Here is a 22111-nt window from a genome sequence, read left to right on the forward strand (position 1 = left end):
AGAAAAGACCACATCGTATTTAAGATAATTCATTTTAGGTCAGCTAAAAGATAACTTTTACCCGAGGAGAGAGATAAATTCACAAGTTATCAAAGAAAATAATCACAAGGTTTTTTTTGACTGAGTATAATACACAAACTGTTCCTTCCAACCTGAAAACACTACAGCGTCATATGTTAAACTTTGTTCACTTACAACCCTCACTTACTGACAACAAATGAAAGTTTAATCACAACCTCGATGGCAGGTGCTTGCTAGATGTGGAAGACACGTGCTGCCACAGCACCATCAGCCTTGCAACATCGTTATCACCACAGCTGTTTAAATCATTACCTGTCGAAGGCCCACCACAGAGCAATCCATCTTCAAAATCAGGTGGTTTCAAAACTAACAGTTGTCATAACCTTTGCATACCACTGATCATAAGATAAAAATTTAAAAAAGACACTATCATAACTTTTCTAATAATTATATTATGGATAGCGTTACACAAAAATGGCATAAAGAGTGAAGTTCCTAAATAGAAATGCGTTCAGGAAAAAACCCTCATGACTCAAGTAGCTTGGAGACTTCCCATAATGCACTTTGGCAATGTTCCATACCGATGGTGTGAAACTCCTCTTACCGCTGCATTTAGAATCTAGCTCCAACAGCCTATATACAAACATGCCACTCACTACAGGCATTCAATAAATGTCATCTAGGAAGTAAAGTGTGAAGTAATAATTGGTAAATTAATGATTAATTGCTACAAATATTCATCTAATTATTCTTGCCTGATTCATAAATAACATATAATTATATTTCTGCCCAATTCATAAACAACATCTAATTATATTTCTGCCCAATTCATAAATGATACCTAATTATTCCTACCCGATTCATATGGAACACCTAATTATCATTCCCAAATCAAAAAGTAACATCCTATCATTTTTGCCCAATTCACAAATAACACCTCATTATTCCTTTCCAATACATTAATAGTATATATTTTTTTCTGCCAATTTCAAACATAGCATCTAATTATATTCTGACCAATTCAAACATAACATCTAATAATATTCTGACCAATCCATAAACAGCATATATATACCCGCCCAATTCACTTAGCCACTCTCGCCTCCTGTAATCAATTCTTTCTTCCCCACTAACTCCAGGCTCCAGTAATGTTCAATCATGATTTCAACCCTTTAGTCAAGAGTTTTCGGGAGTCTGTAATCTCATTTCTGGCAAGGGGGTATGTCTGAGACAAGACCAGTATGTGTCTTCCAGACAGTTCCACAAGCGATGTGTTTGGCGCTTGAACTTGCATTCCTCAGTCGACAGAAAATGGAACTTGATTCCATATCAGTTTGTGAAGACTTTATGGTATTAATACAAAACTTGATCCCAGTCATATACATGATAACGTTCAGTGCAGGAAGGTGCGCTGACATTTAAACAAGGAGGGCTTCATTTGAAAATATATTGAAGAGACTGGTTCACCTCTGAGCACAATTTTCGTAGATTGTAATATGCACCATCATCATGTAACACAAGTGTGAGAGAGTTTTGCTTAATGTCACCCAAAAATGTTTGCTGACATACTGTTCACCCAGCAGTGAATGGGTACCCGGTGGGATAAAAAGGTTGTTAACCTTCTAGCACCTCCAGGCAGCATGACTTAAACAAGTCTTAAGCTTATGGATCATAAAAATAACATAAATCAATAAGTTATTTATTTATTAAAAAACATCCAGCAAGAAATATCAGGCCACTCTCAGGACTTGATACATATTACAATATTGGTATTGTAAAGATGAAGGTAAGCTTCCATAGGGTAGATTAAGTACAGTCAAATCCTGATGAGTCGAATGCCGGTGTCTCGAATATTATGCATAACTCGAAGTACCTGTTGGTCCCGACCATTCCCTGTTATAGTTGTCATAATTTGAATACCGGTTACACGAATTCGTCTCATAAATACACACGATGACTCGAGAAGGAAATTTGGTCCCATGAGATTCAAACAACAGCAATCTTGTATACAAAAGCCGAAGTCAGCCAATGAGAAGTTGATTGGTGTAGCAAACTGATCCAATTAACAAACCAGCGTGGCTCACACCTTTCCGCCCTTGACGGGTGAGTTCAAAAGGCAGATTAGTGATTTTACGGAAATCACTGTCTGTGCTAATCAGCCTGGAACTGATAAGGTGTCCCTATTAGTGATATGGAAATCATTAGATAAACAAATGCTTAGGCGGAGGAATTAGGACTGGATCATCATTTTTTTCTATACTCATAGACATACCTATGTCTCGAATACATCGATAAGTCGAATTTTTTACTTGGTCCCCAGCGATTCGACTCATCGGGATTTGACTGTATTTGTTTTGTTTTCCTCTCCAAACCAACCCATCTTCACAATTTAATGCAATCACATGAAAAAATATTCTGGCACAAAGACATGTTTTTATCAACATTCCATGCTACTAAGGATAATTTCTTAATTACACAAAATAAATCACATGATTGTGTTCTAAGAGAAAGAAAATAATGATATATCAATTATTTGTAAATAATTTGTAAGAATATTATTATATTGATGTCAAAGATTGTTCTGAAGGGTCCGTAAAGAACTGATGTTCTCGGACACAGTACGTGATAGCACAAATACACCTGAAGCGCGGCTAGGACATTAGCTTTTCATGCTGCACGAGATTATGGTGCGAAGGTCGACCGCGTATGAGACAGATGAAAAAACTTTCAGTTGTAGGCTAGTGACGGTTGTTAGTGGGTAAATCTCTCCAAGTGATAGCTAGCAAGTACAGATAAAATAGAAATAGAAACAGAGATAGTTGAGAGAATTATTCACTAACATTTAACACTTGCTAGGTAGACAGTTTCTTCATATTAAGTTTAAACTTCATTATTTATTAGTTTATTTCACATTTCTCATTGCATTAAAAAGGGGATTTCACGTTTAGTTGATTATAAGGGGATTTCACGTTTAGTTGATTATAAGGGGGATTTCACATTTAGTTGATTGAAAGGTAAGTCCAAATTTATGTAGTTTAGTTTAACTTCCACTGCACACCATAGATAATTTAGTTTAATTTCCACTGCGTAACATTGGTAGCAGAGCGTGGTTGCTCTGAACAAAGCTTAGCTACATTTAGTTACAGTAATAGTTTTGATAGGTTTTAGAATCAACCTACTGATTCAACATAGACGTATGCTAGTATGTTGATACTTGTTTGATTACAATGGTTGACAAAGCAACAAGCATGTCTGATATAGATAAATCAGGTGAAATAAAGATGTCTGCAAAGGCTACAAGTGATGTTAGTAAGCTGGAGTTAAAACTTGCCCAACTTAAGAAAGAAAAGACAGCAGCGAAGTCTGCATTGACAAAGGCTCAGAATAAGATGCTGAGTCTAATTGATAGTGAAGATCTTCCTACAAGGAAAGCAGTTAGGGGTGAGATAGATCAGGTGAGTTCACTGCAGGCTAAAGTTGTTAGCTTACTGTATGAATTGTCCAAGGTGTACGACCAAGGTAATGATTGTGATAGAGCTAAGAAAACCAGTAAAGAAATAGATGAGGTCCTGGAAGTTAGTGATGAGGCAATACAGACTGCAAGAATTCATTTGAGCGGCAGGTCCGATGAAAGTTCATCTACTAGTTTAAGGTCAGGACTGTCAAGGCTGTTTCACACAAATGACACAACGAAACACATCCCTGTTACACATGACGCTACAGGTGTTCATGAAGATAATAAACAAGGTATTTCTTCTGTAGATCAGAGAGATGATACTAGTATGAGAACTAATCAGAAAGTAGAAGGAGTTACAAAACAATTGACATTTGAGCAGATAGACAAAAAATCTGGCCCTAAAATGAAATCTTTTATTGAATCCAATACAACATCACATGACAGCAAAATAGGTGCTGATATGTGGACTAAGCTGAAACGGGTTTCAATTCCTGTGTTTCATGGCAACATCGAAGAATATGAAAGCTGGAAAGCAGCCTTCATTGCATGTGTAGACAGAGCCGATGCTACTAATGAATACAAGTTGTTACAACTGAAACAATACGTAGCTGGAGAGGCTTCTGATGTCATTTCAAGGCTAGGACACACTGCAGCAGCTTATGATGTAGCTTTAGAACGACTGGAGCGAAAATATGGGGGGTAAGAGAAGGAAAATCGCTTTGAAAATGGAGGAAGTTTATAACTTCCGACCGATTCGTCCAGGGAACGCCAAGGACCTGGAGAACTTTGCAGACCTTTTAGACATCACTGTTGTCAGTCTCAGAAAAACTGATAAAATAGAAGAATTGGGTGACAGGTGTCTGTATTCCCAATTGTTGAGAAAAATGACAGGGTCAATGATAACAAATTATCAAAGATGGTTGTTTGAAATCCAACATCAGGAGTCAGTAGAATCTTTAAGAGAATGGGTTCTTAAAGAATCTGAATTTCAAACAGTTGCATCTGAGGTAAAACTAGGTATCATTGAGAAGACTAAGGAGAAGGAACATAAGTACAATCATAAGTCAGGGTCGTTGAACAGCAAGCAGGAAACCTTTAATAGCATGGCTGTTGAAGTAGGTTTAGAAAGTGTTGATGGCTCGGTGGACTTGACAATATCCGCACTAACTACAACAAAGGTCACAGGGATGATGAAGGTCCTTGACTGGCAAAGACATGCACATGACTGGAACCACTTACGTGACATTGAGTTTCCAAAATTGAGCTCCAGACCAATTGTAGACATATTGATTGGCATGGATTATTTGGAACTCCATTGTTCTCTAAAAGATGTTTGTGGTCAACCTGGTGATCCAATAGCAAGGTTAACACCACTGGGTTGGACGTGCATTGGTAAAGTGCATGATTCAGAAACAGATAACACACAAGTGACAGGCTCATTCTTTATTCACAATGTTAAAACAACAAGTGATGACAAAGAACTTGAGGCATTGGTAGATAGGTTTTGGGAGGTTGAATCCATATCAGGATCCAAACCTATGATGACAAGAGATGAGGAAATGGCTGTGAATGCTGTAAAAGAATCACTTACCCATGATTCAGAGAGGTACACTGTTGGTGTTCCATGGAAGGAAGGTTCAAAACTTCCTGAAAGTTATTATGATATTGCTTTCAATGCGCCTGAAACAAATTGAGAAAAAAGTTATCAAAAGATGTGACAATTAAAACAGCATATGAGGATGTGATATCACAGTATGAGAAAAAGGGATACATAAAAAGTGCCTGAAAAAGAAATCAAGAACAAATCCTGGTACTTACCACATTTTCCTGTTGTCCGGCCTGACAGAAATACAACAAAGGTAATGGATGGTTTTCGATGCATCAGCTAAATGTGATAATGTTTCTTTAAATGATGTTGTGCAACAAGGTCCAAAACTGCAGAATAATCTGGTTGAAATACTGCTAAGATTTAGAAACATCCAATTACGATCATATGTGACATTGCAGAAATGTACTTACAAATTCAGATTCCTAAAGGTGATCAGCCTTTCTTCAGATTTCTTTGGAGGTCCATGAATGTGGAGAAAGAACCAGATGTGTATGAATTTTCACGGGTAGTCTTTGGAATGAATTGTTCGCCCTTTCTAGCACAGTATGTTACACAGGAACATGCTAAGGCATGTGAGAGTCACCTTCCTTTGGCAGCAGAAACAGTTGCTAAATCAACATACATGGATGACACAATGGATTCTGTTGAGACAGAAGACAAAGCTAAAAAGCTTTATGATCAAATAAATGAGCTGTGGACAACAGCTGGAAAGCATGCCAGGAAGTGGGTCTCCAATTCATTGAAGGTACTTGAATGTATTCCAGTTGCAGATAGACTATCTGAAATTAATATCCAGATGTCTGAGCTGCCATCTGTGAAAGCTCTTGGGTTACTTCCTCGAACGCAGAGAATGATAAGTTTCAGTTCTGCTACAAACTTCCAAATGATCACTTCTACATGTCGAAGAGCTTTCTTGAGAGAAATTGCAAAGATATTTGACCCTCTAGGGCTTCTAGCTCCATTTACAATTAGGGCAAAGATTATTTTGCAACATATTTGGTTGTCTGGTGTAGGATGGGATGAAAAGATGCATCCTGAATTAGAAGAAAATGCATTTCAGTGGTATGTGGAATTGGCAGATTTGAAGTCGTTAAGTTTCCCAAGGTGGATAGAATTTAGCTCAGAGATAGCCATTCCATGTCTGCATGTGTTTGTAGATGCATCGCAAGATGCGTTTGGCTGTGTGTTATACCTGGTGAGTGGTCATGAAGATAGAATAGGTAGTCAGCTTGTTGCTTCAAAAAGCCATGTTGCTCCAATCAAGGCTGTCAGCGCTCCACGACTTGAGTTAATGGCAGCTGTTCTTGGAATAAAACTACTTCTGGCTGTTGCAAAGGACTAGACATGTCACCACATGATGCACACATCTGGTCTGATAGCATGAATGTTTTATGGTGGATTAAGAACCACAGTAGAAGCTTTAAGCAATTCGCGGCCAATCGTGTAGGCTACATTCAAGAGATGACAAAACCTTGTCAGTGGATGCATGTGCCAACAAAGCTGAACGCAGCTGACATACTTACCAAAGGAAGTAAACCTGAAACACTGGGCACAACAACATGGCTGCATGGTCCTGAGTTTTTAGCACATGATAAAAGTCAATGGCCAGAGCAGATAAATGCGTTCGAGAAAGTAGATCTGGAAAGGAAAACTGGAACAAGCTTCAAAGTTACTATGAATGTTCAACATGTTGATGCACCATGGCGTTTAGATCCATGTAGGTTTTCTGACTGGAATAGACTTTGTAGAATCTTTGCATGGGTATACAGATTTCTAAACAACTCTCGTACAGCAAAACATATCAGAAGGAGAGACAATCTTGACCTAGAAGAGATTGAGGAGGCTGAAAGAGAAAACTAATAGCAAATGAACAAAAGGAAGCATTTCCTACAGAGTATATGGCACTGAAACAGGGCAAAGGAGTAGCATCCAATAGTAAGCTCATTGGATTGCAGCCTTTTTTTGATGAAATAGGGGTGATGAGGTTAAATGGTAGATTGAGGTTTGCAGAAGTACTGTCTTGGGATGCTAGGTTTTCCATCATTCTCCCCAGAAAAAGCTGGGTGACGAAACTGATCGTGAAACACCATCATGAAAAGTGTCTTCACATGGGAACCAACAGCACATTGGCCTCGTTGTCTTCCAAATTCTGGATTGTATCCTCAAGAGAGGAAATTCGCGAATGGGAACATGAATGTGCTTGGTGCAAAAAACAAAAGGCAAAACCAGCACAACAGCTCATGGGAAATCTTCCAAAGAGTAGAGTAGTCTGTTCAATGAGAGCATTTGTTCAAACTGGGGTGGACTTTGCTGGTCCGTTTGTAACTGTACAGGGTCGAGGTAGAAGCCGCCAGAAGAGGTATCTGTAGAAGAGGTTGGCCCAAGGAGATTGTATCTGACAACGGCACGAATTTCGTTGGAGCCGTAAAAGAGCTTAAGGAGCTGGTGAAATCTTTAGATTCTGACAGCATGAAATCAAAATTGGCAAACAAAGGCATTGTTTGGAGGTTTAATCCGCCAAATGCTCCTCACTTCGGAGGCATCTTCGAATCCATGGTCAAATCAGCTAAACGGGCCATTTATGTGGTACTTGGTTCAAGTGATGTCACCGATGAAGAATTGATGACTGCCTTTACGGGTGTTGAAGCTCTGTTGAATTCGAGACCACTAACCTATCAGAGTGCCCACATTCAAGATGATGTTCCGCTCACTCCAAACCATTTTCTACATGGACAGCTTGGGGGAGACTTCGCTCCAGATTCAACTTCCTTTGCGCCCCAGAAGCGTTGGCGGAGAATACAGGAACTCATCAGGCATGTCTGGAGGAGATGGATGAGAGAATGGCTTCCAACTTTGAATGTTAGGAAAAAGTGGGTCACGCCATCAAGAGATTTCAAAATTGATGATGTGGTTATTCTCGTATCACAAGATAACCCACGAGGAACTTGGCCTCTAGGGAGGATAGTGAAAACTTACCCAGGGAAGGATGGCCACGTCAGGGTGGTAGATGTTCAAGTTGGAAAGTCGAGGTTCACTCGACCAGTGACAAAGGTTTGTCCTTTGGAGTATAGCGACTGACTAAGTTACTCTAAGAGACTCTAGAAGATACCAGTTCATAGTGTAAATAGAACACAACTTTCAAGTGTTGTACAATGATTGTTGTAAATAGATTGGGTATTTTAGTATTTATTTGGTTGTTTTGAGGATGCCTTAATCTAAATAAATGATGATAGACAGGGGTCTATCATGGAAGGGGGCATGTTCTGAAGGGTCCGTAAAGAACTGATGTTCTCGGACACAGTACGTGATAGCACAAATACACCTGAAGCGCGGCTAGGACATTAGCTTTTCATGCTGCACGAGATTATGGTGCGAAGGTCGACCGCGTATGAGACAGATGAAAAAACTTTCAGTTGTAGGCTAGTGACGGTTGTTAGTGGGTAAATCTCTCCAAGTGATAGCTAGCAAGTACAGATAAAATAGAAATAGAAACAGAGATAGTTGAGAGAATTATTCACTAACATTTAACACTTGCTAGGTAGACAGTTTCTTCATATTAAGTTTAAACTTCATTATTTATTAGTTTATTTCACATTTCTCATTGCATTAAAAAGGGGATTTCACGTTTAGTTAATTATAAGGGGATTTCACGTTTAGTTGATTATAAGGGGATTTCACATTTAGTTGATTGAAAGGTAAGTCCAAATTTATGTAGTTTAGTTTAACTTCCACTGCACACCATAGATAATTTAGTTTAATTTCCACTGCGTAACAAAGATTATAGCTCACTTGAATAACCGCTGACCCATGATTCATCATGTGAGTGAGTGAGTGAGTATGGTTTTATACTGCTTTTAGTAATATTCCAGCAATATCACGGTAGGGTTTCACACATTGTACCCATGTGGGGAATCGAACCAGAGTCTTCACCATGATGAGCAGACGCTTTAACAATTAGGCTACCCCACCGCCCCCGATTACAGGCCAACTGACTGACTGAGTTTGGTTTACGCCACTTTTAGCAATATTCCAGCAACATCATGGCGGGGGACACCAGAAATGGGCTTAACACATTGTGCCCATGTGGGGATTCGACCCCGGGTCTTCAGCATGATGAGCCAACGCTTCAACCATTAGGCTACCCCACCGCCCCGATTACAGGCCAACTAATTATACCTTGAATACATGTGGAATAAAACAAAAGTCATTCTCTGATTCCCTGTCCATTAAGACACTGACAATCTTTTCAAATACACAAACACCGGATAAACACTTGAAGCAGATAATCAATATCTGTGTAATCCACCAGATCAATGCCCTGCACCCTCTGCCAATATCTAGTTATAGACTTCCAGCAATGTGTCTGAGACGTGTGTGTATATTGATGTAAGCCAACAAAGCTGACAAGGTATTTAATCATCGCACATGAAAAGAAATGACCACTGCACTGGTACTTTATTTGGGACAAGTTTTCTTTTGCATTTCCCTCAAAGAAATCTGATTATCAGATCCTTATTCTACAAATGCTGCGATGTCAGGGAAGTTATACTGTCTAAGAGCTAAAATTACATTGTGGCACATGGCCATGTGAGTGTGGAGGTGTTGAGGATGTAGGCCTCCGGAAACAGGCTAGCCATGAACTTCACATCTCTTTACTGTTGTCACTCTAGGTGACAGTCTTTTCAAGAAATAGCAGAAAATCCTATAATTATTTTTAGTAAAAAGATAAACTGGTTCTAATGCACATCAAAATCAATATAGAATTAATGACAGATTTACTTTGCCAACTACTCTAAAAATGAGTTTAGATACTGCAGCTCACCTAATATATTTTTGACAAATCAAAGATAATATTATGGATATCTGAAATTTATATCCACTGCTTAATTTAAGAAACTTGATTAATGATGAATGAAGACATGAAAAATAGCTACACCAGACAACACTAGGTTGCACCTGTTCAAATAAATGTATCCAGTTAAAATACAGAGGCATGAACAAGGTATAATGGCATGAACGATGTTAACACAAATCATTCTGTCTTAAATTCAACACTTGCCAAAAATGTCAATTTGCATATTAGTGCAAAAAAAATACCATCTCTGCAAAGACACTTCAGTCAGATCTTCAAAGACTTAAGATTTAGTAAGATTTTCTGTGATTTAAAAATGCTGAGACTGCAAGGTCCAGTAGGCGCCAGCAGACGGAGAATGGCTTCCATCTGGAGATTACAGATGAAGTCTTGGACTTAAACTCCCAATCTCTCAACAGACCTCTAAACTTGATAAACTGTAAACGACAAACACTTTCAAACAAAGAAAAGACACTATCACAAGTATTGATCAAGTGAAACGGAATGCAGCTCCTGAGTTCTTTAATCATTTAAAATACATTAGCAGAACTTCCCCAAATGCATGTAATTGCTGCAACTCTTCTCGGTATTTAAGTGAGCCTTCGTGGACAATATTCGTCAATTCATGGTGCTATTGTGAACCAGCGCTGGACTTGATGGTGAAGACCGATTTAATGCTCGTACATCAGCGCCAGAGAATCAATACCCACAGAAGTTCCAGTAGTGAAGGTCTTCCAATCACATGCCGGCGTCAGCATATTGGTGGCGCCAACAGAGGGAATGTGGTTAGAAGGTGGGAAGTGTGAAATGATTGGAATTACTTTAGAGCAACTGTAGATATCAACATTGATTTCCAGAGGATCATTTATGAGAATTCAACATGCTGAGTTCACTACAGTGAAACCCTCTGATACTGGACACTGTTAATCTGGAAACACCACTTTTGTAATGATTCTGGTTAGCTAGGCTACATGCTGAGAAACAATGACCTATTAATCCAGACATGTTTTTATCCTTACAGAACGCTGCTGTCTGGATTAACAGGGATATTCAACTCTTCTGTGTGGGAGATACTGTCTTACTGCATGTTTTAAATGGATTCCATTGAAATGGAAACATAATTAAATTGACTCCTAATGTTCAAAGACATGAAGGTTGACTTCATCTGTTTAGGCCTTAGAATATAAAAGCTTTCCCAGACCTCTTAAACACAGACTAAAAGCACAGGAATGTCATTAACGGAATCTTAGAAATACATTTTTTTTCCCCTCCAAATACAGACAGCACTATATGTAATTAGAAAACAATCCATGCTCACTAACACACTAAGACTTCAAAGAGGTTCCTGAAATGATTTTTTTTATCATTTCCATAATGATCACGTGATACACATGATTTATGGTGTTGTCAAAGTTACACTTCACACTTATACAGAACACAAACATAATATACCTGTGGTAAACAAGTATTAGATACCATGATTTAATCAAGTCTGGACCAGGTAAACCAGTGGTAGATACCATGATCAAGTCTGGACCAGGTAAACCAGTGGTAGATACCATGATCAAGTCTGGACCAGGTAAACCAGTGGTAGATACCATGATCAGGTCTGGACCAGGTAAACCAGTGTTGGATACCATGATCAAGTCTGGACCAGGTAAACCAGTGGTGGGTACCATGATCAGGTCTGGACCAGGTAAACCAGTGGTAGATACCATGATCAAGTCTGGACCAGGTAAACCAGTGGTAGATACCATGATCAGGTCTGGACCAGGTAAAAACCAGTGGTAGATACCATGATCAAGTCTGGACCAGGTAAACCAGTGGTAGATACCATGATCAAGTCTGGACCAGGTAAACCAGTGGTGGATACCATGATCAGGTCTGGACCAGGTAAACCAGTGGTAGATACCATGAGATCAGTGGTAGATACCATGATCAAGTCTGGACCAGGTAAACCAGTGGTGGATACCATGATCAAGGTCTGGACCAGGTAAACCAGTGGTATACCATGATCAGGTCTGGACCAGGTAAACCAGTGGTAGATACCATGATCAAGTCTGGACCAGGTAAACCAGTGGTAGATACCATGATCAAGTCTGGACCAGGTAAACCAGTAGATACCATGATCAATCCACCAGTAAACCAGTGGATACCATGATCAAGTCTGGACCAGGTAAACCAGTGGTAGATACCATGATCAAGTCTGGACCAGGTAATTAAGTCTGGAGTGGTGATACCATGGTAAACCAGGTAAAACCAGTCAAGATACCATGATAAACCAGTGGTAGATACCATGATCAAGGTCTGGACCAGGTAAACCAGTTGGATACCATGATCAAGTCTGACCAGGTAAGCCAGTGGACGTAATACCATGTGGTGGATACCAGAGCAACCATGTTCTTATTTAAAACCAGATGAAGTCTGGACCAGGTAAAGAAGTGGTGGATACCATGATCATGTGCTGGACCATAAAACCAGTATGCTTGTCGTAACTGTGGTCTGGACTAACCAGGATCGGGTGGTAGATACTCATGATCTTCTGGACCCTGTGGTGAATTAGACATCATGGTTCCCAATTGCAGCAGATCGATGCTCATGCTGTTGATCACTGGATTGTCTGGTCCAGACCAGTATTGATTACCATGATCAGGTCTGGACCAGGTAAACCAGTGGTAGATACAATGAACAAGCTCATGTTCTTATTTTACAGTATTTTCAGCATATGTACAGACAAATATAAGCTCATCTAACAAGAATTTTCTGAATCTATCAGGCACCAGATGAATAACTAGTCCTATACATTGCATCAATATCGGGAATCAAACTCAGCCATCAGTCAACCCGACAAACAACTGGATTACCCTCTGTATGTGACAAAGACAAATTTAGAGGAGAGAGTTAGACACAGTCATTTCCTTAACAGGCATAACTTCTATCAAAAATATAAATGAACAAAACTCCATCCAACCAAACAACCCAACTTGGACTCAGCTCTGCATCCCACCAATCAGAAGTAGAAGACACATAAAAGTGTACTTTGTGCAATAAATCCTAAAGTAACAAAAATATTAGCAATTTAGCCCAAACTGTCCCCTCCCATCCATCAAGCTTTATTGATATGCTACCTGACATTCATCCAGGCCTGACATCTTATCAATCCTATAGTACCAAGCTGTGGCATGGAGTATTGGAAATATAATCAAGTTAATCCATGCAGGGCGTTATTCCCTTCCACTGTATTCCATGTCATGTTGGATAAATCAATAATCAATGCCGACCACTCAGAGGTTTAAGTGGGACGAGATGGGACACTGACATGGGAACAATCAACACTTCAACAGTCATATATTCAATGAGGGAAATAAAGGAACGTGAGAAGGGGAGCAAGGTGAAGGCCATTCATTTGGCATTGCTCTGACTCATCACTTTGTTTCTATTCTATTTAAGTACCTTTTTGTTAATATCACATGTTTATGTTGAAAATGGAAGAAATCCTCTCCTTTCATATTAAGAGATCCTCCCATGTGATAACTATGGTATATGTTAGAAAATTGTACCATAGGTCATGTGATAATATTATTATAGAATATACATTTATATGTACCATTAGCATATATAATTTATCTCATTGTGTTATCATGTAATATGCATGTTCCCTTATATCTTTCCATCAGTATAAGTAATAAACCTACACCAGACTTTATTTTAAAATCAGATTGCGACTTGTTCCCTTATTTATTTTGATGAGTATATTCACCTTTTCTTTTGTCACAGTCCACATGACAGCACCATAATACACATTGTTCCATATACTCTTATTTCCTTCTGTCAGTATGTCTTTTACAGCTGTCCATGTGACAACATCACACGCATCGTGACAAGTCCCTCGTATTCATCTAAGTAAGTAACACTCCGGCTCAGCGATGACTTAGCATAACATCACTGCAACAGGCTAATTTGCATATCACGTGACCAGACTTTTCTCTTGTTTGTAAACAAACGCTCATATTCATAATAAGAAGACATTGGCCTTACGCAAGCTTTTCGGCACGCTCTTCAGAATGTTTTACATTGTTACATATATATTCTTACACAACTCCGACAATAATATTGATGACAGTACATATTAAGATATCAAACTGGATGCATCGTTTGCTCTCTGTTGGCTTCGATGACAGTACGTGAAGCCGTACAACCTATGTAAACAAAGTATCACTACGCGAAAATAGATATAGTGTTACATGTTTTAGGATATTCTTTCAGTAAAACTAAACCATTCTAACAAAGATGTTTAATTAGATGTGTAGACTCGTCAAAAATAAAAGAGTTAAGGAATATGTAGATTATATTGAATGGATGGTGCAAGATGTGACAAATCGTCACATCTTTCTGGCCTGTGGCAGAGGTACTATGCTGGCTTGCCGCATGGAACTCTGGGTAGGAGAGTGCTAAGTAAGTATATGTAACTTGTCCTTCACCAAAGTCTTTGTGGAATACACAATAACCTTCAAAGTTATCTTGCCTTATGGTTCATGATGCCATCAATATTTTTATGCAACACTTAAACAATACAATGACTCAAAGACGTGTACCTTCAAGTATCCCTAAATTGAAAAATGGTATATATACAGAAGAACCCTCTCATGGTTTTGATTAAGGATAATCTGAATGAAGGTAGCATGCAGTTCCTCAGGTTTCCAGTTCTACCAGGAAAACATGCTAAACAAGGTACCGTCCAATGAACTGCCTGTCTTCAAACAGTTCTGTAGAATATTGCTTTCAGTGCCTGACAACAGATCAGGCGGTTGTGTGATCCATTCCTGTGATCTCTGATGAAACTTTAATTAGTGTAGTCTACAACTTGAGAACATTGGACTCTTTGAGCACTGAGTTAAAAGTCCATGGGCAACTAAAATCATCATGTCTGACAAGGAAAAAGTGAAACTTCAACAATGTCTTAAAAAGACAATATAAAACCTCAACATCTTAGTAAGACAATATAAAGCTTCAAACAATGTCTTAGTAAGACAATATAAAACCTCAATGTCTTAGTAAGACAATATAAAGCTTCGAACAATGTCTTAGTAAGACAATATACAACCTCAATGTCTTAGTAAGACAATATAAAACCTCAATGTCTTAGTAAGACAATATAAAACCTCCAACAATGTCTTAGGATGAAAATATACAACCTTATACAATGTCTCAGTATGACAATATGAAACTTCCAACAATGTCTTGCCAGGGAAATACTAAAGCCTCAAACTCAGAATGAGGTCTTACTTGGGAAAAGTAAATGTTCTTGAGAGGATATTACAAAGAGACAAGTAATTTCCAAAACAATGACCAATATCGGTGACATGTTTAGAAGTGTCTGGCGAACCCTGCCAATAGCTGAATGCCTTGTCTTACCTTGGGCAGTATTTCCTTCAACACTCCTGGGTCCAGAGCCTGCAAGACAAGTGTACAGTGATTACAGGGTTACACAGTAGCAGGGGCGGTAGGCTAGCCTAGTGGTTAAAGCGTTCGCTCATCAAGCCAAAGATCAGGGTTCGATTCCCCACATGGGTACAATGTGTGAAGCCTATATCTGGTATCTCATGTCATGATATTGCTGGAATATTGTTGAAAGCGGCGTAAAACCATATTCACTCACTAGTGGTGGTCCAATTAATTGAAATAATCGAAGATTGGTCGCAGTGACTAAACGACCAAACAATCGATCATGTTTTCTCATAATCGAACACAAACAATTCTGGAACACTTTTTGCACTAACAATATTTTTCACAAGGTTGGTTTTGTAAGTTACATTTCATAACCACTACAAGCTTGTTCCAAGTCATGATTGAAGTTATCTTAAAGACTCAAGGAATTTTATGTTCCAAACATACTAGTTAAGTAGTAATCCTTTTAAGATGTGAAATTTGCCACACGAAAAACCCCAAAAGAACTACATGTTTTTTCATTATGTTTTTTTTTTCATTAACAAAAAACAACTACAAAAAAACAGGAAAATTTCATAAACGACGCTAACCAATTATTTTCGATGATTGATCGGTTGTAATGAAGCAATCATCAATTATGAGGTTTTAACCAATTCCCAACACTACCACTCACTAAACAGTAATACCTAATGCTATGGCAAACAATTAGTTTGGAATCCTTGGCATATCTGTGTACTTTCATCCAAGACATATTTTCCATCTTCAGCCCAAATATAACATAGTGCGTCCGTAACTGTTTAATAAAGAAGGTCTCAGACTTTCCACACTACTGCTAAATAATTCAAAGGGCAGATTAAAGAACTTTCATTTTAACAAGAATCTGAGGCAGTTCTCTCTCATATAATACTTGTCAAATTTGAGTATCATCATCTTTGTAAAATAAATATTTGGTTGAGTTCTGCTGAACATCCTGTCACATAATGCCTCAGCAAATATTTGAAATGGATCTATTCTCAGAAGAAAAATGGGTGCTGCTGTACAACCTGTCCAACAAGTCAATCAACATCAATTAGGTAACAGTAGATATCATATAAATCGACCTAATCTAATCAAACTGATTACAAATGATTCGGTGCAGGTTAATTAACAGCAATTACCTAATTACAGGTAACAAAAAGCAATTACAGTTGAACTGAGCACAAGCGAAAGTAAATTACATAACACTAGTGAATGACAGTATGTAGGCAAAGTACACTGGCTTTTGTCCACGTCATGTTGTAATACTGACTGACTGAGTTTAGTTTTATGCCGCTTTTAGCAATATTCCAGCAACATCACGGCGGGGGACACCAGAAATGGGCTTCACACATTGTGCCCATGTGGGGATTCGAACCCGGTTTTCGGGACGATGAGCTTTTTAGGCTACCCCACGGCCCCTCATGTTGTAATAGGTAGCCTCTGTGAATGAGTTTGGTTTACCAGTATTGAAGTTAAAATCACAGTGTAACATTAGAGTAAGGGAGCTTAGTTTTATGCCACTTTTAGCAATATTCCAGCAATATCAAGGCAGGGGACATCAGAAAAGGGCAATAGCACGCTGGTGATTAGGTGCCTGACTCTGAAAATGTGGGTTCGAATCCTGGAGGTGACTCAACTAAAAACAAGTACTAGACTCTGTACTTTCCTGAGAAGGTGTAATCACAAATATAACATAAGCTACACAGTGTCCAAGCTTGATACTGGATGACAGACTGACATGATCATGTTTGCGACATTTCCCACTTTGGTGAAACCCATTAACTGGTACTAACAACATCAACAGCATTTGGCCTCTGTGTTTGCTGAGACCAGAGACAAAACAGAAAGTCCATCTGATAATAATTATTTCAGTTCACAGTTGTTTTTACTTACATTTTGTAAGTATTTCTATTGTTATTTTAATCCACAAAATACCGAGTTTCAGGATCACAAAATCAAATATCAACAATGCATATTTTCTAATTCATGATTAACAGCTTGGGCTTGTTGAATTTAAGCCTAGAACACTAAAACATTAACAAATACCAACCCCCTGCAACATCCTATAACTGACAGTTGTTGTTTGTTGTTAAACACCTCTCTCAACAAAAAACATGATGGCCATTTTCAGCAATATGATGGCACGTATGTAAATATTTTACTAAATAACGGAGTCTGGACAAAACAATCCAGTGATTAACATCATGAGCAAGAATCTACATTGTTTGGATATGATGGCATGCAATGAATCTTCCCATTGATTCAGATCATCCAATCCATTAAGCCATCTCGTACGATCAGAAGCCAGAGAACAATTCTAACCAAGAATCCCCAAGACGGACAAGTGACGAGATACCTACTTGCATAGCCTGTCTGTTGCGGCCCATCCTATCGTCCCTCATCTGCTGGTAGTCTGGCTGCTCCAACTCCGGTTGGGGACCCACGTCCAGGAGGGGTACAACTCCGCCATTCTCACTCAAAACTGTCAGTTAGTGTTCCACTAGTATATCCATGTGGCTAAATCTGGAAAAAAATAGTTTAAATGAGAAGACTCCAAGCACATGTACTGACTGACTGAGTTTAGTTTTACGCCGCTTTTAGCAATACTCCAGCAATATCACGGCGGGGGACACCAGAAATGGGCTTCACACATTGTGCCCATGTGGGGAATCGAACCCGGGTCTTAGGTGTGACGAGCCAACGCTTTTTAACCACTAGGCTACCCCACCGCCCATCCAAGCACATGTAGCATCTAAAAGTAGATCCATTGAATCATTTCATGGATGATTTGCAGAAACATCACTGAAGATATTCCACATGAAAGGGAGAGTTAAACTGCTTGTTTCAGGGCAAGCCCATGTGCCTCCGATACAATTGTATTGTCCTGAGATTTAGAAGGTGCATAACACTCCTTCTTCTCAGTTCTAGCATCCCTTTGAACAATATTCCAGTTATATCATACCAGTTATATCATACCAGCTATGTCATACCAATTACATCATACCAGCTATGTCATACCAATTATATCATACCAGTTATGTCATACCAATTACACCGTACCAGCCATGTCATACCAATTACATCATACCAGATGTCATACCAATTATATCATACAAGCTATATCATACCAGCTGTCATACCAATTACATCATACCAGCCATGTCATACCAATTATATCATACCAAGTATATTATACCAGTTATATCATACCAGCCATGTCATACCAATTATATCATACCAGTTATATCATACCAGCTGGCAGAGAAAGGAAGCGATGCAGGTCACAGATGTTCACCACTTTGATGAAACCCACAATCAAGTGCTGAAAGACCTAGAAACATACCGGTAATTGGGGCACCAAGGGACAGGAATCAAGAAATATGTTACTGGCGTGCCCAGGGGAGGCAACTCTGCACAGCAAATTGCAACACCTAGTTCAATGGGGCCACCATGCATATTAAGTCGGTGTTGTTCAACACTGTAGTCAGCAACAGTTCAGGTATATCACATGAGCCTGGAAATATTCAAGTCTGGATGAGACATACCAATGACTGAAAGCATGAATGACAGCACATGACATAGGGTCACGCCAACCCACAATAAGCCAAGTTACCAAGGCTGACAGTCCTCTTCTTTCAAGAGGCTCTCATTTCTTCAAGACCTGACATCATGATACATCATTCACAAGTCTCTTCAATAACTGTATGTTTTTCCCTGTTATGGTTTGTTTCTTTATACTATACAATATATTTCTGATAAATTGAGTGGGTACATTGTTATTTATTTATCTACTGCATAAAAATCCATTTTCATAATGTATTAATTATCTTCATTTGTCCTTTGTTATCTACCAGTTACATGGACATGATTTTCTTGTTTGTAAATACTATTTTCACTTTTATCCTGATATAAACTAACAGGTACACTAAAATATTTGATGAAAAAATAAATATCATGAATTAAATATACTGTTTATCACGATACATGCTTTATTACGTCATCAAATGAGGAACTGGTAAGTCATTAAGTATGTGTGTGTGTGTGTGTGTGTGTGTGTGTGTTTGATTGGTCTTAGGACAGTATCATATTTTTGCCACCCCATCCCAACCAAATTTTCATCACCAACACCTCCATACAATAAATGCCAAGTCAGTAAATATAATGTTAAAAATCGTAAAATGAAAATATAGTCATCTTTTCATGCCGCTCCCCTCAACCACAATTATTTTTACATTTTTATTTTTATCATCAGTCCTTCAACTGACAAATGACAAGCCCAAAATCGAATAAATACAAGTGTTTACTTCTTCAGAAAAATATTTACTAATAATAACACAGAAGGGTTCAGCTGACAGCCTCGGGCCGCTCGCCATATTATATGTATCGTATTTTATCTTGTCCTCTGTTTTTTTATGAGAACATGTTCCGAGTTTTTCCCAATTCCGCTTGCATCGTGTGTGACAGTATGATTTGTACATCCCCCGGAATCGTTATTCATCAGTGACACAAACATTGTTAAATCTGTCTTTGTGTTGGGAGCAACATCACAGAACGGTTGTTGACAACAGTTCGTAAACGCAGCATCGGAATCCTACGAAGGAATCCCAAATATTCCACCGTTTACCAACCATAAAAACAAAGCTGCTGTATGACTCATCACTGTTAGCACTTTCATGCTGTTTTTGTTCGTAAAATGTGTGAAAATGCGACAAAACCATGTCATACAAACCCGCGTCTATTCTCCAGATTCAGCTGTCACTGGGCACGTGTGTATTGAACGGTCGCGATGATAATGACAACAACGATGGCCGACTTACCGCAACAACAAGCAGAGCTAACGTTTCTCAGCAGGTGCCCGTGGTAGTTTCGAATCATGTGGCGCTAAATATGAAATTGGCAAGCGTGAATGAAGGCGCAATCTGTATAATGCGATATGAATAATATGTGAAATGGCCAAGAAAATACGTATCATTTAGTCAGTGATCTACTACTGGAATCGACAACCGAGTTGTGATATTGAGGCACCAAGTTCTTAATATGTCGCAAGTGTATTAACAGTGTATGAAATAATGCCCAGATTTCTTACGGACGGTTTAAATTTACAGCTAGCCAGCCCGATGGCCTGGTACACATTTTAGAGATTCCATACATCTGAGTAAATTCACCATATTTGGTCTGGTTAAATTCATTTTGGGCTGGCTTGATTTTTGGTTTATTTCATACACTCATATTAAGTGGAATAACATGTTGTTATGACTGATGAACGTCGAGGGTCAGTGTCCTGGCACTGTCACCGCGAACATATAGTCGGTTAGACTGCTGACGACCACTGATTTTCCTGCGCCAGATTCGATTATTGTACGATATGTTTTGAATCAGAGACCGAAAACGTTCCTCTCTAACTAAAATCGGGATTGTCACGCTTGGAGCGAACGCTTTCACACATTTTTCATTCAGCACTCAGCAATATTCTAGCTATATGGCGGCGGTCTGTAATTAATCCAGAATGGATCAACCAATGACTACTGTTGATCTTACTTGTAACCAATGACTTGGATCTTACTTGTATTGTGTGTAGGCTGTATGTTGCATAACATATTACTTTCAAACAAATATTTACATGTTCTTCTGTGGCATAATACATCTATTATGTGAATGTCCATATACTGTAAAAATATGGAAGGTGTCCGGATGGCTGATATATTATCCGAAGGAAGTATCAACCTCTCTCGTGAAAATATATTATTTGGCTGGAAGGGCAAAAATAATAATCCTCTAAACGTGGTCTTTCTTATTGTGAAATATACACTATATAAGATGAGTTTGAAAAATATGAAGCCAAGCTTTCAATATTTTCAGCGGGAAATATTAAACTATTATAAATCCACCAAATACATTGCCTTTTCAAACGAGAGGCAAACTCAATTTCTTACTTTCTGTTCCTCCTTCCATATACTACTTTCGAATATCATTACTCATGATGTATCTATATAAACAATCGCAGTATATACATGCGGGTATATGCATGTATGTATGTGTATATGTATATATGCATATGTATATGTGTATGCATGTGTATGTATGTCTCCGTAGATGAATATATGTATGTGTGTAGAAGTATATATGAACGCATATGTACATGCACTTAAGGTATATATAGATGAAGTATATGTATGTATATGGAACGGTGTCCCTATTATGTATCAGCTAAGCAATGAATACGATTGAAAATAGCAGAAATCAATACTGTAAAATGTGATATGTATATCGCTTGAAAGTGGTGTGTAACGCAAAAACTGTATTCTATAACATGTAAAAATTGCATTTGATTCTGAAATGCGATGTACAACATACTGAAGGGAAATAAAAATACTTAAAAAATTATTTTTATTAAATGTTCTTCTGTGGCCATTTGGTGAACTGTACTTCATGCTGTAAGAATGAGTTTATGTTCTTCACGTTTTGGACCTGTGAAGATCGGGGTTAGACTTGATTTTCAACAACCCATTCTTGTCACAATAAGTGACTGACTGGAGCAAGTGACTTGTCTCGGTGGCTTGGCTGGCGCATGTCACAGCATCCAATTTGAGAATATGCTCATGATGGCAATCAAATGGATTATTTTGTCTAGACTAGATAATTTACAGACTGCCGTCATGCAGCTGGAATATTGCTGATAGCGGCGCTAAACATATCAATCTTCCAT

The 22111-nt window shown here is 38.6% G+C and overlaps 1 protein-coding gene across 1 annotated transcript in view; it reads right to left on the minus strand.

The window, feature by feature from the left end:
- The window catches only part of LOC124273282 (IQCJ-SCHIP1 readthrough transcript protein-like), a 274967-nt gene extending 254745 nt beyond the window's left edge, over positions 1–20222 (minus strand). Inside the window, exons 1-3 of the mRNA XM_046708519.1 lie at positions 20135–20222; positions 17766–17928; positions 15355–15393 (exon numbers count right to left, since the gene is read on the minus strand). Coding sequence (XP_046564475.1) covers positions 15355–15393; positions 17766–17807 — 81 coding nt within the window. The 5' untranslated portion in view covers positions 17808–17928; positions 20135–20222. The remainder of the gene's footprint in view (positions 1–15354; positions 15394–17765; positions 17929–20134) is intronic.
- Positions 20223–22111: the final 1889 nt, after the last annotated feature.

The sequence above is a fragment of the Haliotis rubra genome, unplaced genomic scaffold, assembly GCF_003918875.1.
Source record: "Haliotis rubra isolate DU_JTF1 unplaced genomic scaffold, ASM391887v1 Scf179, whole genome shotgun sequence".
In the NCBI taxonomy this organism is placed as follows: Eukaryota; Metazoa; Mollusca; class Gastropoda; order Lepetellida; family Haliotidae; genus Haliotis; species Haliotis rubra.